This window comes from Diabrotica virgifera, chromosome 3 (assembly GCF_917563875.1).
Source record: "Diabrotica virgifera virgifera chromosome 3, PGI_DIABVI_V3a".
Lineage (NCBI taxonomy): Eukaryota > Metazoa > Arthropoda > Insecta > Coleoptera > Chrysomelidae > Diabrotica > Diabrotica virgifera.
This window is the reverse complement of record NC_065445.1, coordinates 200205783-200221380: the sequence shown is the minus strand read 5'-3', so window position 1 is coordinate 200221380 and position 15598 is coordinate 200205783. Positions and strand designations below refer to the sequence as shown.

Here is a 15598-nt window from a genome sequence, read left to right as displayed (position 1 = left end):
AAATTGGTACAGGGTGGACAAAAATACAATAGTTTTGTGTGTACTCATAATAATAAATTTTAATTAATTTTTGATATTAAATTAAAATATTAAATTAAACAATATCAAAAATTAATTAAAATCAAAAACTAATTAAAATATCAAAAATACAATAAGTATTTTTGATAATATTGTTAATTTAACTAACGCGTTACTTTATGAACACACACAAAGCTATTGTATTTTTGTCCACCCTGTACCAATTTGAATCAACATGTGATACATTTTTGGAACCAGCTCAGCTAGAGTAATCCGAAAATTGAAACAAAATGGGGGTGTTCCATTTATAAAAAATGACGGTGACGTCATTACTCGAAAGTAATTTACCCTGTATATTAGAAATCAAAAATCGACGTGTTTCAGGATTATTTCTTAAAATTCTCTGTTTAGCTAAAAAAGAATTTGTTCCATACTTTACGGACACAGTGTATATTTAATGCCCTTGATACATAAATAACTATTATATTTGACTATTGACTTGATTGGCTAAGTAAAAAAAAATACTACGAATGTTACATTTTAGTGCATTATTATGTTTTTGAGCTCGGCTGGGCTCGGCTCGAACTATGCGAGCCACAATCTCAATCTGCAGCAAAAGGTCGGCTTGGCTCGAGTTCATTCTTAGTGTGGAAGTTTACTTTAAATGTTGTGATAGGCCCCTAAATATGTTTTGAATACTTAATGATGATAATTTATTACTATACGTAATTGTTTTACAGCCTTTAGATTACTATGGCATTATCTTTTGTAGTAACCAACTTATTTTTCGTTCATCCCCTCGGCTTGGATCCCAGACCAAGGTATGATCCTGTTACAAATGAAACAGTATACATAAAACCGCTTCCGCTCTCGTCATGGTTTCCATTTGATGACCAAAAGCATTACCTAAGAGCTTATATGTTCCACATCCTAGACGCTTACGTAGGTGCTTCCTTCGTCAATAACACAGATTTATTCTCGTTTGGAATCATCACATTCCCACTGGGACAGACTGTTATCCTAAACTATATCTTATCCCATTTTGAAGACTACGTGGTTAAGATACAAGAACAACTTGGTGTGGAGAGGGATGAAGCTAGCTTCATCACCTTGAGAGAGTGTATTCTGAAACACAAGGATATCATATCGTAAGTTGAAGAAGATTTGTGACTAAGTCCATACTTAAAGACATTTTTTTCTTTTTTAGATACATTAAAGCGTTTAACAAAGAAATGAATATAGTAATTCTTCTAGATTTTCTTCAAAGTTCTCTGCAACTAGCAGCTATAGCGTTGCAACTGATATTTGTACGTGAAAATTGATCAAATATTGCTTAATGACCCAGAAAACGAAACCAAAAAAACACTTTAAAAATCGAAACTATTTTTTAACACGGAGAAGTCAATCGAGAAGTCGTATGATCTCGCGGGTATTGAAATTGATACTGCGCTGCGTCTGGTACTCCAAGGAAATATGCAAGAAATGGACCATGTTCGAGACACTGAAATATCTAGGGAACTTTTTTGGTTATTGTAGACTTATAGGATGAAAACTTACCTGTTTCCTGATTATTAACAATTTAGTGCAAAAAACGCGATATTTTCGATTTTTTGCTGTCCATTAAAATGCTAAATAGTTGACATAAAAAATTACAAAATTAATTTTTTTAAAACATTGAAAAAACTTCAAAATGCCGATTTTTGAAAGTTAAAACGTTAATTTGTTGCTCACAAACTGCAAAATAAGTAAAAAATCGTTATTTGTTAATACCTTCTACCAAAACTAACTTATAACTTTAGTGTTTTACTTAAAGTTGGCAATTGGGTTGCTTAACAAAACCTCAAAATTTGAGACAGATTCATTAATTAGTTTAAAAGTTATTCTATTTGTTTATCCCAGAGACCTTTGTTTTGCGATAACATATAAGACAGAAAATAATGAAGATAGTGCAATTCTGCCTATGCCAAATGAAAGTAGAAGAGTGATACTATCGAAATGTATTAAAAAAGATAAAAAATTATCTAGTATAGTAAAAAATCCTAATGAAAAATTTTTGAAATTTTGTAGTTTATAAATATTTAGAATGATTTTAAAAATATTTAGTCCAGAGAAATAAGATTTTTCTCGTGACACATCCCCCTCCAGGCCGAAACCAAAGGGTACCCCCCGTTAAGATAGGCAAAATGCCCTCACATCCAGAATTCAACTTTTTTAATTTTTTTACGTTCTATGCAATTAAAAAATGAGATAACGCGGATTTTTAGCTCGCCATCCCCCTTACCCCTCCCCCCACAGCCAAAAACGTAAATTTTTAGATTTAATTTTTTTTAGTTGGGTTACAATTGATATAAAAATTTCAAAAAATTCACACGTATAGCTGAGACTTTTACAAAATATGTCTATTTTTTATGGACCCATAGGTAGAGTGTACATAACCTCAATTTTTTTTTAAACTTTTTTAAAGCTTATAACTTTTTGTTGGAGGGGGCTACAGGTCCAATTTTTTTTGCATTTTGTGTAATTTATCAAAAGCTATCTCTGTGATTTTTTTCAGATTTTTCCGTCAGGTGCGCCATCTTGAAAAATTAAAAAAACTGTTTTTTTAGGGGGTTTTTGGGGATTTTCTCCGTTTTATAGACTGCAACATAGGTCAACTCAAGGTTTTGTTAATAGATTATGTATAATTTAAAATAACTGAGTATATTATGGTATTCAAAAATTGGGCGAAACACTTTTAAACCCCCCAAAAACCATGTTTTTTTTAAGTTTTGTAAGGGTTTTTGCGGGTCTAATTATATTTTTTGAGGTGGATAGAGCCTGAATATTTATTTTTTATTTTTTTACGTTCTATATGATTTTAAAAAATTGGGACTCACTGCAATTTTAGCCCACTTCCCCTATTCCCCTCCCCCACCTCCTTTTCATCTCCTTTTTTAAGTTGGTTTGCAAATAAGTTATAAATGTTGTTCTGAAGCTATTTCTTTGTGGAATTTTTGTAATTAACTATTCTAAATGGGAAATAAGCCACAATTTAACTAAAAAATGATTTTATTTTCTATCTGTAATGCGAAAGAGATAATTCGATAATCTGTTGACGCACTGAAAAAAGGGTTTGGGACTATCTATATAAATAAGTCAGATTAAATTAAATTAGAAGATTTTTTTACCAAGCAACAACATTTTTGTTTAATTTATTAATATTTTGTATTTTGACAACGACGTACGTGGTGGACGTCGAAACGTTAATAAAATCATTTTTTTAGTTAAATTGTGGCTTATTTCCCATTTAGAATAGTTAATAATTTATTAAATTATAAATTACAAAAAATTCACACGCACATTGAGGCTTTTACAGAACATCTATTTTTATGGAACCAAAGGTCGAGTGTACAACATATTATAACCTCATTTTTTTTGTTTTTTAATAGGTACGTATAACTTTTTTTAGTGATGGCTGCATGTCTAATTTTTTTGTGTTTTGTGTATTTTATCAAAAACTATATTTCTGACTTTTTTCAGATTTTTCCGTAAGGTGCGCCATCTTTAAAAATCCGCAAAACTGGTTTTTTCGGTGGTTTTTAGGGATTTTCTCCATTTTATAGACTTTAAAATAGATTAACTCAAGGTTTTTTATAAGTTATGTAGGTATAATTTGAAATAACTGAGTTTTTGGGGATATTCAAAAATTGTGCAAAACACCTCTAAAACCCCCCAAAAACTATGTTTTTAAAGGTTTTTGAGCGGTTACTCATACAGGCCTGGATACTGTGTATCAAAAACAAGTTTATTAATAGCAAACTGAAAATTTGTTCCTAGCTTAACAGTGTCTAGTCGGACAAACTTTGATGTACCGGAACACTGAAAAAGGGGAAGTTTTAATTGTTGAACAGGTTACAAGTTTCGAACGTCAGATTACGAAAACGTCCCATGTATTTTGTCGGACAGAACATCCAATTGATTTGTTAGCCTTTCATTAAACTCTCATGCAAAAATCAAACCACTATTTACCACCAAAATAATTCCTGTAATTTAACATGCGGACTTACTAAAATGCCCAACATATTTGTCGGACAACATTTTTTCCTATATTATATAAAGTTTGCTATTGAATAAACTTAAAAACAACCTCCCTACCACATCACTGGCTTGTACCATCTACATAACCTATATTTCTGCCTATACTGTCATTTTGCTTCACATTTACTGCCACGTAAAACACCATAAAAAGAATAAGGAAATTATTACCAAAGAATATATAACTCCATATACTCGTAGAGTATTCGGAGAGTATATTCGTTGGTATTACACTTTACAGTTCTAAAGTCTTCATCGCTGTCTTCGTCTATTACAGGTACCTATAGGTATAACATCTGTATTGTCAAAGAGTTTTGTAAGATATTCTGCTGGCTTGATGATTTTTGTAAAATATCTTCCATGCGATAAATATTATATTATGGCAGCTACATGCGTACAACAGCTTATGGTTATGTTGCCGTTTGCGCAACTTGCATCTACAACAGTATCTATCGTTTAATGTTTTGTTTTCCAAACCATCTAAGTTGGGCTCATAATAATGCAAATAGTCCACGCTGTATGCTTGTCCCGTTAGGTAAATTATTCCGATTCATTTTTGTGCACAAACTTACTCAAAAACAGGTCCTTATAACAAATCTACAAGGTGCCAGGCAGTACCGCGGTCGCAAAATTGCTTAAACAATTTTTTAAACGAATTTAAAAAATGAATTTTTTTACATCGGACAAATTTATTTTAGATTCTTTGGATCAACCTGAGCAAAAAAGGTCTCTTGTGATTTTTCTATAAAATTGACTGTTGTCGAGTTACATTTAATTTAAAATTTGAAAAACGCGAAAATGGCCATGTTCAAGGCTTAATACCTCGATTATTATTATGAAAGTCATAAAGTGACCAACTCAAAATTTAAAGCCCTCCCCCCTGCAATAGCCTGAAGAAATTTTTGACCCTGCTTTATTACTAACTATTATTTTAATTAAAAATGAGCGCTAAACACGTATTTAAGCGGCCGTCCGCGAGAGAGATGTACAATTTATTGGACGTTATAAAAAAATATCGATTGGAAGTCAAAAATACGTTTTAAAAAAATAAAAAAGGAATTTTGAGGTTATATGTATTGTACACCCGACCAACGGGTCTATAAAAAATAGATAGGTTTTGTAGAAGCCTCATAATTTTTTTAAATTAATTGCAACTTAATTAAACAAAAAAAAAACTGAAAAAATGACGTTTTTGTGGGGGCAATGGGAGGGGGTGGTGGGTGGGGTGGTGGTGCTAAAATACTCAGTTATTTCAAATTATACATAGTCCATTAACAAAACCTTGAGTTGACCCATGTTGCAGTCTATAAAATGGAGAAAATCCCCAAAAACCCCCTAAAAAAACAGTTTTCCTGATTTTTCAAGATGGCGCACCTGACGGAAAAATCTGAAAAAAATCACAGAGATAGCTTTTGATAAATTACACAAAATGCAAAAAAAATTGGACATGTAGCCCCTCCAAAAAAAAGTTATAAGCTTTAAAAAAGTTAAAAAAAAATTGAGGTTATGTACACTCTACCTATGGGTCCATAAAAAATAGACATATTTTGTAAAAGTCTCAGCTATACGTGTGAATTTTTTGAAATTTTTATATCAATTGTAGCCCAACTAAAAAAAATTAAATCTAAAAATTTACGTTTTTGGCTGTGGGGGGAGGGGTAAGGGGGATGGCGAGCTAAAAATCCGCGTTATCTCATTTTTTAGTTTCATAGAACGTAAAAAAATTTAAAAAATTGACTTCTGGGAGTGAGGGCATTTTGCATATCTTAACGGGGGGTACCCTTTTTTGAGTAGTATGGACATATATATTAATAACCTATATGTTTCCTGCAGCCGATTTTGATGATATACATTGTTATAAACAAATGAAGATCAAAAAACGGTAAATTTTCGCTTTTTCGTCTATAACCAAAAAGTTAAGTATTTTAAACAAATTTTAGAGTGAGAAACTCATAAATCGTATAAAAAACTTCAATATGGCGTTCGCTGAATATCTCTATCCTTATTGGTTGCTTAGAAAATTGCAAAATAAATCATAAATTTTGAGTTTTTATAAATATTCATAACTTATGTAAAAATTAACTTAGAACCTTCTTATTAAACGAATTGCCGAGACTTCTGGTGCTTAAATTATATTTTAAATTTCAAAGCAATTGGTCAAATAGTTTAAAAGTTATTTAATTTGTTTTTCCCAAATTCATTTTTTTTGCAACACTATAAGTCAGAAAATTATGAGGTTACAGTAAGACTTCTGACAGTTTATGGAAGAATAACATTTATACTATTGACCTAATTAAAAAAAATGACAAAAAGTAATTTTAAACAGTGTAAAATTATTTTGCAAAAACACGTCGATTTTTTGCTTACTTATAAAGTAATTAGAATAACATTTTAACCGTTACCAGTAGAAAAATTATTTTTTCATATTTGGAAAGACTGAATTTTTAGACATATTTAGAAAGAAAAACAGTTGTGCTAGAACAATTAGGGACGAAGTAAGCCCCCCTTTTTTTAATTCACATGTTTTTGCAAAATAATTTTGCAGTATTTAGAATTATTTTTTGTCATTTTTTTTAATTAAATTAATAGTAGAAATCTTTTTCTCTCATAAACTATCCAAAGTATTACTGTAGCTTCATCATTTTCTGACTTATAGCGTTGCAAAAAAAATTAATTTGGGATAAACAAATTAAATACCTTTTAAACTATTTGACCAATTCCTTTGAAATTTAGGATATGATTTAAGCACCAGAAGTCTCAGCATTCCGTGTAATAAGAACGTTTTAAGTTAATTTTTACATAAGTTATGAATATTTATAAAAACTCAAAATTTATGATTTATTTTGCAATTTTCAACTTAACTTTTTGGTTATAGATGAAAAAACGAAAATTTACCGTTTTTTGATCTTCATTTGTTTATAACTATGTATATCATCAAAATTGGCTGCAGGAAACATATATGTTATTATTATAGATGTCCATATACTACTCAAAAAATTTGGTTTCGGCCTGGAGGGGGTTGTGTCACTAACAGGATATTTTTTTCCCTTATTTCTCTGAACTAATTGTCCGTAGAAAAAATCTTTTTACATATTTGAAAAGCAGGTATTTTACACGAATTTTAAAAAATGTAGTTCAAATGGTGACTATTCGTGGTAAGTGAAGGGGGAGCTGGGAGCCGACAAATGCACGAGTTCAAAAACTAAAACAGCAACTTAAAACTACATTATCATTTTCGATATCTCAGGATCTACTCAATGGATTTTGATCTTTCTTTTTTAATTTGTATGTACTTTTTGTGTATATTACAAAAAATATGTAATTTGTCTAGACATTTTAATTATTAATAAATAGTCTAATTTGTTTAACCAATTTGTGAAAAAATAATTTTCCCCAAAAATCCATTTTTTTAATCATACTATCATTATTAATCATAGAAAAAGTTAGGGTGTACTTAAATAAATAAATTATCTTTAATAAATAATTATTTAATAAAGATAATTTTTTTATTAAAATGTGCAGGGATATTCACTATATTTTGACCCCCCTGTAAACTGCCATATTTACAAAATTAGAAAAAAATGTATAATACAGTTACACGATTTTTTATGTAGATAGTTTTCGAAAATTATAGTAGAAAACAAAGAAGGTGCAAACAAAATAGCCGCAGATGTTATCTTTGTTAATTAAATTATATTAGGTATAATGTTAATTTAAATGTTAATTTAAATATCTAGTATCTTGCTTATTCTTCCAGATAGGCCCATCAAACTCAATATGGATTTCCATATTATATTCGTCACAGAACGTTCTGTTCAAGTGTGTAACCATATACAGGGTGTTCCATTTAAATTAACAAAGTGATATAACATCTGCGGCCATTTTGTTTGCACCTTCTTTATTTTTCTACTATCATTTTCGAAAACTACATATAATAAAAACTATATATAATAAAAAATCGTGTAACTTTTGTATTTTACATTTTTTTCTGGTTCTGTAAATAAAGCAGTTTACAGGTGGGTCAAATATAGTCAACAACCCTGTATTTTAACTTTTTCTCTAATTATTATTGATACTATTATTAAACAAATAGATTTTTGGAAAAAAATTATTTTTTTCAAGAATTGTTTAAACAAATTAGACTGTTTACTAATAAATAAATTTATAAACAGATTTCATATTTGTAATATACGTAGAAATTACAAACAAATAAAAAAAAGAGAGATCAAAATTTATTGAGTAGATCTGGAAATACAGAAAATTCTATTAGTTTGATATTGCCTTTTCGGTATTTAAATTCAGTGGATTTGTAGGTTCCCCCTAGTAGCAATTTGAACTACATTTTTGAAAATTCGTAGAGGGTCTTGTGAAGGTACAATGTTTGTGCAAATTTTCTAACAAAAAATACAAATCCCATTCTTTAAAATGGCATCAATGAGATTACTTTATTATTATAAACAAATTAACTGTGAATTAAAAGAACACATGGCAAACTTTGGCCCAAATGAACCTAGGCTAAATTGTTTTATTTGAAAATTCGTGTTAAAATACTATCTTTTCGAATGTATAAAAAGATTTTTTCTACGAGCAATATTTTTTAAGTTATTCTAAATGTTTATAAACTACAAAATTTCAAAAAGTTGGCATTCGGATTTTTGACTATATTAATTAATTTTATATCTTTTTTTCATACATTTTATTAATCGCTCTTTTACTTTCATTTGGCATACGCAGAATTGCCCTATCTTCATTATTATCTGCTGGTCAGAGGAGGCAAGGGAGGCTTAGCCTCCCATAAATTTTTTACATGTGCTACACTGTTTTGTTTACTTTGCTATTTTGCTTCGCGTTAGAGATATCGGAAAAAGTTATTTGAACAAGTTATTCCAAATAATATTCTAACCCCACATACCAAATTTCATCACAAAATTCGCACTTTTAGTTTTTTCATTATTTGTAGTCAGGATCCTAAAATCGCAGAGGAGGCTGCTGGCCGGAAAATCTCACTTGCTAATGCTCCGCGCAGCCCAGCAGCGTTTAAGCATGGACCCGTGTTGAGCTGCCCCCCCCCCCACTTGCAAAATTAAAAAACAAATAGCCCTGATTTATGAGCTATTTATGAGCTCTCATATTCCACAAACTAAAAATTTTGAGCTCGTTCCACTGAGCAGGAATTTAATATTATAGTGGGGGGGCTGAGCCAGCCCCCCACTACTTAAAAATAGGAATATTGAATCGATTTTTGCGGCAGAATTACGAGCTATTTATGAGCTCTTGAAATGATATAGTTTCGATTTTTGAGCTCATCCCCTTCACCCCAAACAACCCTTTAATTGATTTAACTTAAGAGAAAAATGCTGAGAAAACTTAAAATATATCGTATTGCGGATATAATTCCTGTAGTTTATTTCGATTATTGAGCTACAACCCCTTCGTAAGAAAACTACCCCATCTTCCCGGCTTAAGAGAGACTTAAAATGCGTTAAATTAATTATTTGTCGATTACATATCATGTAATAATTTATGAGCTTCCAAATTACGCGCATTTAGATCAGTAAATTGCAATTTATTTTGTATAGTGCAGTCACTGAAGGTAAAAATCAACGATTATCTTCAATTTCGGTGAACCTTCATCGATTTTCACGAAAATTGGTCAGTGGTTAGAGGATAGATCAAAAAACAAAGGTGACATGGTGCCACCTTGCGCCCTTACCCTGAGGGTGGATACCGCCCCTTCTCGGGGGTGAAAATTATTTTATAAAAAATAACTGCACAAATCAATAAAAGGACAAAGTTTAAGCAACATTTGTTATATAAAGTTATTAAAATAAGTCAATACTTTTTAAGTTATTAAAAATCAAAGATTTTAATTATTCGTGAAAAAATGCATGTTTTGAAGCGGTTTATCGTAAATAACTGAAAAACTGTAAGTTTTTACAAAAAAGTTAATAGTAGTTTAATTCGTATAGCTTATATTCTAAGAATAAACTCTTAAATCACGCGCATTTCGACTATTGAGCTACAACTCCTTCGCAAGAAAACCATCCCATATTCCCGGCTTAAGAGAGAGTTGTACTTAATAGTTATTTATGATATAAGTGTTAAAAGTACAATTCTAAGGCACGCATGTGAAAGTTTGCAAAATGAGCGAAGCGAATTCTGCAATTCACATAAGTGTCTTAAAAATGTACTTTTTAACACGTATATCATACAATATTTTTTCTGCAAAAGTTATAAATTTATAAAATACAGTATTTTGTTAATTGCTGAAACCATGAAACCTATGACCCGTAAAAGGTAGAATTGGTTGTCTACACTCGAGGGGAATGTCTAAAAATTCTTAGCGAAAATATTATACCTTTACATGAACTTATTTTTTCTACATACGTGTTAAAAATGCTATAATACAGTTTAAATTAAATTTAAAAAAACCTTTTAAACCACCTTTTTCAAATTGCGCAAGTTGTAGTATTAATATTAATGTTAATAAATGATAAATGAAATATAAATATTTTGACGTTTCACAATTTGACAATTCACTTTTAACTGCAGTGCCTTAAGAATTTTAAAGCACTAGTGCCTTAACGCTCCTATGGAGTGCTAAAAATTGCATTTTTAACACGGTTGTAGAAAAAATAATTTAAATTAATTATTTGGACTACATATTGTTTAATAATTTATGAGGTCGCAAAATACACGCATCTCAATTATTGAATTGCAATTTTATTTCTATAGTGCAGTTATTGAAGGTAAAAATCAACTATGACCTTCGATTTCGGTAAATCTCCATTCATTTTCACGAAAATTGGTGAGCGTATAGATAGAGGATACCTCAATTACCAATAACAACTTGCACTTTTAGCCTGGGGTATATGTCACCCCTTCTCGGGGGTTAAAATTACTTTATTAAAAATAACCCCACAAATCGAGAGAGGGACAAATTATAAGCAAAATTTTGTTATATAATGTTATTAAAATAAATGAATACTTTTTGAGTTATTAAAGATCAAATATTTTAATTTTTGTGAAAGAAAATGCATGTTTTAAAGCGATTTTTCATAAATAACTCAAAAACTGTAAGTTTTTACAAAAAAATTTTTGGAAAATTTACGGAAAAATTTTTGGAGTATAAATTTTGATGCTACCCACTTTTTCTGGAGCTCATTTGATAGGTATTTCTAAGTACTGAATACTTGTTTGTAAAAACTTTTTTTACAGTTTTTGAGTTATTTATGAAAAATCGCTTTAAAACAAGCATTTTCTTTCACAATAATTAAAATTTTTGATCTTTAATAACTCAAAAAGTATTGATTTATTTTAATAACATTATATAACAAATTTTGCTTAGAATTTGTCCCTCTCTCGATTTGTGGGGTTATTTTTAATAAAGTAATTTTAACCCCCGAGAAGGGGTGACATATATCCCAGGCTAAAACCGCAAGTTGTAATTGTTAATTTTGTTTTTTGAGGTATCCTCTATCCGCTCACCAATTTTTGTGAAAATGAATTAAGATTTACCGAAATCGAAGGTCATAGTTGATTTTTACCTTCAGTGACTGCACTATAAAAAGAAAATTGCAATTCAATAATTGAGATGCGTATATTTTGCGAGCTCATAAATTATTAAACGATATGTAGTCGCCAAATAATTAATTTAAATTATTTTAAGTACAACTCTCTCTTAAGCCGGGAATATGGGATGGTTTTCTTGCGAAGGAGTTGTAGCTCAATAGTCGAAATGCGCGTGATTTAAGAGTTTATTCTTAGAATATAAGCTATACGAATTAAACTACTATTAACTTTTTTGTAAAAACTTACAGTTTTTCAGTGATTTACGAAAAACCGCTTCAAAACATGCATTTTTTTCACGAATAAATAAATTCTTTGATCTTTAATAACTTAAAAAGTATTGACTTATTTTAATAACTTTACACAACAAATGTTGCTTGTAATTTGTCCTTTTATTGATTTGTGCAGTTATTTTTTATAAAATAATTTTCACCCCCGAAAAGGGGCGGTATCCACCCTCAGGGTAAAGGCGCAAGGTGGCACCATGTCACCTTTGTTTCTTGAGGTATCCTCTAACCACTGACCAATTTTCGTGAAAATCGATGAAGGTTCACCGAAATTGAAGGTAATCGTTGATTTTTACCTTCAGTGACTGCACTATACAAAATAAATTGCAATTTACTGATCTAAATGCGCGTAATTTGGGAGCTCATAACTTATTAAATGATATGTAGTCACCAAATAATTAATTTAAGGCATTTTAAGTACAACTCTCTCTTAAGCCGGGAAGATGGGGTAGTTTTCTTGCGAAGGGGTTGTAGCTCAATAATCGAAATGCACGTGAATTAATAGTTTGTTCTTAGAATATATAAGCTATAGGAATTATATCCGCAATACGATATATTATAAGTTTTCTCAGAATTTTTCTCTTAAGTTAAATCAATTAAAGGGTTGTTTGGAGGTGAAGGGGATGAGCTAAAAAATCGAAACTATATCATTTCAAGAGCTCATAAATAGCTCGTAATTCTGCCGCAAAAATCTATTCAATATTCCTATTTTTAAGTAGTGGGGGGGCTGACTCAATATTAAATTCCTGCTCAGTGGAACGAGCTCAAAATTTTTAATTTGCGGAATATGAGAGCTCATAGATAGCTCATAAATCAGGGCTATTTATTTTTTAATTTTTGGAAGGTGGGGGGGGGGGGGGCAGCTCAACACGGGTTAAGCCTGGTAGTTTAAGGAGACCCGGTCTCCTTAGAGCTGCATTATCGCTTAACGCACACGCTGCCCGGAGATTGGGCAAGGGCGGCTAATCGGCCAGCAGCCTCCTCTGCGATTTTAGGATCCTGACTACAAATAATGAAAAAACTAAAAGTGCGAAATTTGTGATGAAATTTGGTATGTGGGATTAGAATAATATTTGGAACAACTTGTTCAAATAACTTTTTCCGATATCTGTAATGCAAAGCAAAATATCGGTAATTTCACTGGCGAAGCGTCCATGTAACCACTGTTACCATTGGTAACAGTTAAAAATCTTGCAAATAAATATTTTATGACGATGAATAATTCTATTTACCAATATTTTTACCAATAGAAATATATTATTATAATATGTGGTAATAGTACCTAACTCAGTAAATAGCCAACTACTCGTAGACACGAAAATATTGGCGAGTTTATGTGACTCAGTTGCACTTTATTATACTCTGTTACCAGACTCATTTCTGGTTACAATGGTTATATACCCACGCTGGCGCTCGGGACCGGCTAGTGACTGAAAATTTTGAAGAAGCGACGGCATAAGCGCGCTGTATATCAGTAGCGCTGTTACCAGATTTAAAATTGGTGACAGTACCTATAGAAAGTGTGCGTGCAGTTAACCATGGATGAGTGTCGCTTCTTAATCGATCAACTACTTGAAAAGTAATTCTCCTTGTATAATTTTGAAGAAAAAAATGAGATTAAAAATGAAAGACCTATTTTAAACAATTTAAAAAAGGAATCAACAAAAGTAGTTCGATATTTTAAATTTAGTTGGTACAATGAAAATCCTTGGTTAGGTTGTTGCAAGAAAGTGGGTTAGGTGCGAGTGGTTAGGTGGTTTTTACAGAAAAATGGGTGGACCAGGTTCACGATTTAAATAGTGTTAGATTTTTTAAAAAGGAGACATGAAATTTCTCCGTTACCTACATGTAAGATGTATACCCAATTTGATTCAGTTTGGCAAAACAAAAATCAAAAGTTCTCTTAACCAAGCTTTTAAAGCAAATATTGCTAAACATAATGAGTTTGTTAAAAAAATAGATAGGTATATCATTAGCACACTTATACTGTATTTTTTTGGGCCAAACAAGAACTAGCGTTTCGTGGTCATTTTGAGTGCGACGACTCTGACAATCCAGGCAATTACAGGGAATTGTTAACATTAATTATTGCCAAAAAGATCAAAAATTTTGTCAACATCTAGAAACATCTGTTTTTTCGAGAGTTTCAAATGATATACAAAATGATATTATTGAAGATATGTATAATATACATTTAGCCATATCTTCATTTTTTTAAATAAATTTTTTTGCATCTGGTAATGGTAACACTTCAGAAAAAGTCACGCGTCACCACTGGGTAATTTACTGTGTTTTTGGATTCGCAGTAGGCCGCTTTTAGAATTAAAAAAATTCACTTGAATATCTTCAAAAATGTGGAACCTTCAACACGAATGGACTGCAAAACTTCAAATCTGTATTTATTTTGATATGCATGTCTACATACATACTTACAGAGATAGAATTATTAACAAATAAACGACACAAACTTTGGCAATACACTTTTACAATTAGATTAACTATTTTTAAAATGATATGATATTATGAAATTGTGAATTATGATGATATTTTAAAATGTAAATAAAAAATGGTCAAAAAAATGGGGCCTTAAATTAGATTTTTTTGGCGGATTTTTTTTGCTAGTGCAAATTTGTCTAGATATTTTACAATTAGATATAGCTTTCCCTATTGTAAAAATCACGAGCCGCCACTGCTTATATGTTATTGCAAAACAAAGGTCTCTGGGAAAAACAAATATAATAACTTTTAAACTAATTAATGGATCGGTCTCAAATTTTGAGGGTTTGTTAAGTACCCCAATATCCAACTTTAGGTGAAACCCTAAAGTTCTAAGTTTAGTAAAAGTTACTATCGATTTTCAGTAATTTTGCAATTTGCGAAGCAACAAATTGACTTTTTAACATTCAAAAATCGGCATTTTGATGCTTTCTCAATGTTCTAAAAAATCAAATTTTGTAATTTTATGTCAACTATTTAGCTTTTTACTAGGATGCAAAAAATCGAAAAAATCGCGTTTTTTGCACTAAATTGTTAATAATTAAAAAACGGCTCCGAACTCTAGGCAGGAAGCAAGTAGGTTTTCTTCCTCTGGGTCTACAATAAGTAAAAAAAGGATATTTCAATGTCCTGAGAAAAGCCTTATTTCTCTGGACTATTGGATTTCTATTACCATTTAAGCAAAAAAAGCGACTTTTTCATTTATTTCAATATTGTGTAAAAACTACGCATTGCAGATGAAAACGTTCAACAAACGATGTTCTTGTCGTCTGTTTATAAAACTGTTAAAAATATTTGCTCTCTAAAACAAGATTTTATAAATTAAAAAATCTCTATTGCAATAACCGTTATTGCAAGTTAAATCCGAAAGTAATAATTTTTTTTGAATTGTTTATAATTATTAAAATAAAAAATAAAAATATTTAAAACACAATGTGAATTTTTATGCAGTTACTATGTATATGTGAAAAAGATGGGCCCAATCGGTCGAGTAGTTTTTTGACATATTATCAATTTGTTTCCCCATTTAAGAAAAAAATTCAAATGGCTTTACAGGTACTTTGTCAATATTTAAGAAGGGCTTTTTGATCTCATTACCTTTGCAAGGGCTCCAATTTTGATGATTTTCTATTGACTTCCTCCAGATATTCCAG

The 15598-nt window shown here is 30.6% G+C and overlaps 1 protein-coding gene across 1 annotated transcript in view; it reads left to right on the top strand.

Moving 5' to 3' along the window:
* The window catches only part of LOC126882293 (odorant receptor 49b-like), a 55271-nt gene that overhangs the window by 21597 nt on the left and 18076 nt on the right, over positions 1 to 15598 (top strand). The window contains exons 3-4 of the mRNA XM_050647156.1: positions 791 to 1166; positions 1226 to 1325. Coding sequence (XP_050503113.1) covers positions 791 to 1166; positions 1226 to 1325 — 476 coding nt within the window. The remainder of the gene's footprint in view (positions 1 to 790; positions 1167 to 1225; positions 1326 to 15598) is intronic.